This window comes from Ostrinia nubilalis, chromosome 15 (assembly GCF_963855985.1).
Source record: "Ostrinia nubilalis chromosome 15, ilOstNubi1.1, whole genome shotgun sequence".
NCBI lineage: Eukaryota > Metazoa > Arthropoda > Insecta > Lepidoptera > Crambidae > Ostrinia > Ostrinia nubilalis.
In genome coordinates, this window is record NC_087102.1 from 15,787,380 (window position 1) to 15,789,997 (window position 2,618).

General features: G+C 40.2%; 1 protein-coding gene across 1 annotated transcript; it reads left to right on the top strand.

Moving 5' to 3' along the window:
• The first annotated feature begins 1,339 nt into the window (after positions 1–1,339).
• LOC135078756 (uncharacterized) lies at positions 1,340–2,155 on the top strand. Its single transcript, XM_063973314.1, has one exon. It carries the CDS (start codon positions 1,340–1,342, stop codon positions 2,153–2,155), a length of 816 nt encoding a protein of 271 aa, XP_063829384.1.
• Positions 2,156–2,618: the final 463 nt, after the last annotated feature.

The following is a 2,618-nucleotide window of genomic DNA, read 5'->3' on the forward strand; positions in this document are numbered from 1 at the left end:
CGCTGGTAGGGTAAAAAGATTATGAGACATGTAGAGGCTCCTTAAGAGCAAAATGACGATTTGTAAGAACTATTTAATTTTATTAGTCTAAACAAATAAAGAAATTTTGACTTTTTTTTTTACTTTTTGACTTTTTTGACAAGAACCAACTTGAAATGTTTAGATTTATAACACTAAATTATTTATATTTCTAATAAAATATGGTATTTTCAGCTGATTAAATTTAGGAATTTTCAACTTTTTTATCTACTTCAGTGTCTTGAATAAAATGACTTGCACCTTTAAACTTATCACGGGCGATTACCGCTAGATTTGTCAAAGCTACAAGCGTATCCACCGCGCGCGAGGTCTGAAAAATGCCGCCATTGTCCGCGGTGCACAAAGCGCCGCGACAAATTGCGACGCGCCGACGTGCCAATATCTTGTGTCGCAGGTAAAGGGATGCAATTAATAGGGCTTAAATTGTATTTTTTTTTTGTTAATTACGAGTTTTAAAAAGAGGAAAAGAACGGTTAAGTACATGTAAAGCGTAGTAACATGGCTAAGTGATTTCAATTTTACAAAGGGTTTTTAATGGTGGTTTACACCGCGGCGCTCATTCTTAAGGAGCAACTAACGTTTTTGATAAGAATACTTGGCAAGTACAAGTACAGACGAAGATACTTAGTAGCAAAATGTAAAATATATGTAAAATATATGTAAAATCAGCCGAAGGGCTTGCGCCCTAAGGGTTCAAAATACTCAATCTTCTATGTACCTCTTTTCTAAGACACATGTTGTTTCAACCCTGTCCTACACTGAGGAAAAGGTTTGAGCTTGCAGTTGGTTTAAATATTGAATGTGAAAAAGTCACGAACTTAAACCTAAAGGGTTTCAGTAGAGTTCTAAGCGTCGTTTGAGGATTTAAAGTAGCGCAATAGTGTTTTTACAACTGTAAAATATAGGCAAAGCATTCTGTTATCTGTAGGTATGTAACTGTACAGTGCAACAAACTGCTTTATTGTCTTCCATTATCGGCAACACCGAGCCGATTTAGATCGGCGATAAATTATCGGCGCAGCCGCAACCGCCTACGACGGGAGCGGCTAGTGCAGCGATCCGGCGATAAATCCAACGCAGTAAGTGGCCCCCGCCCATTAGATCGCTCCTTATCCGAAAGCTTTTGTCGTAAAACAAAGGCCATTATGCCCTTAGTACACGGGCAGGGCTAGCAGTTGGATACAACTGCAGGATTCCCGAGTCCCGGGATACCAGTTGATTTCCAATCCCAAGAACTACGAGATTGAAGCCCGCCCCGCCCGCCTCCGCCTTTACGTCGCGCGAAATCTAAGTGTTGAAAATGTCCAGGGGAACTAAGTCGCAGACTTTAAAATCGAAGATGGCAGATGAACACCCATCCCCAAATGCTGATATGTCTTCCCTGCTTGCTGAATTGCGGCAATTGAGGAACGAATTAAGTGAAGTAAAACATCAAAACTTAGACATCAAAAAGGAAATGTCCTCTATCTCTGACACCCTACATCAAACTCTAAAAGAGCACTCAAAGCAGATGGAGAGGGCGAAGCTGGAGATCGCGGATTTGAAGACCACAGTCGTAATTCTCCAACAACAAATCGCCTCACAGGAACAAGAAGGTATGAAAAACCATCTAGAAATAATTGGACTAGCAGAAAGAGACAACGAAAACCTTTACCATGTTGCTATGATGGCATCTAAAAAAATTGGAATCGAGTTGAATGAATCGGACATTGACGAGGTGGTAAGAGTAGGCGTTAGAAGCCGCCAGCCCCCGAACAGACCATCCCAAAACAACGCTTCACGTCCACGTCCTATTGTTGTTAAACTAACAAGGAAAAGAAAACGGGACGATGTTATGAATGCGGCGAAAACCAGACGAAATGTGACATCGGAGGGTCTTGTAGACGGTGAACCGACCAGGATATTTTTTAACGAGAGGCTCTCCAAAGAGAATCGGAAATTATTTCGTGAAGCTCGGTCACGCGCCAGCGAACATGGGTTTCGTTACTGCTGGACCCGAAACGGCTCTATCTTCGTCAGAAAAGCAGACAACAAACCGGCAATCCGAATCTCAACTCACAAGGACCTGGAAGATCACGTCGGGACAGCTGTCCAGAAAGAAGTTACACCTGCATAAGCCGAGTCCTTCAGATATGTATAAGCCTTATGAAAACTTACTTATTTTATCAACCTTACTAATGTATCGATTGTATAGTTCAATTAATGTCGTAATAGGTTTAGCTCAAATACGATCTCATTACTATATTACGTTACTTCCTTTAACAAACTTATTTATCACTACACTGACTACACTCTCTCACACACCCATACTACACACGCACACTTACATCACACACAGAGGACAAAACAAAGAGTTCCGAATTAGCGAGTACAATCTATCTTTATATTCCCTACTTGACATATCTTTTTCCAGTCTTTTAGGTATAATAATATTTAAAAATGACTAATTTAATGAGAGACTTCGACGATACTCTATCTATAGATTGTCACTCGCTCGATAACATAGAATCTTGTTCAGATTTTTTAAGCCCGGAACTCAATTTTAAATGTCTAACTTTAAACATAAGAAGCATACAACT

What these genes read in the sequence shown, in the direction of transcription:
- LOC135078756 (XM_063973314.1), top strand. Translation starts at nt 1,340, where the DNA reads ATGTCCAGGGGAACTAAGTCGCAGACTTTAAAATCGAAGATGGCAGAT.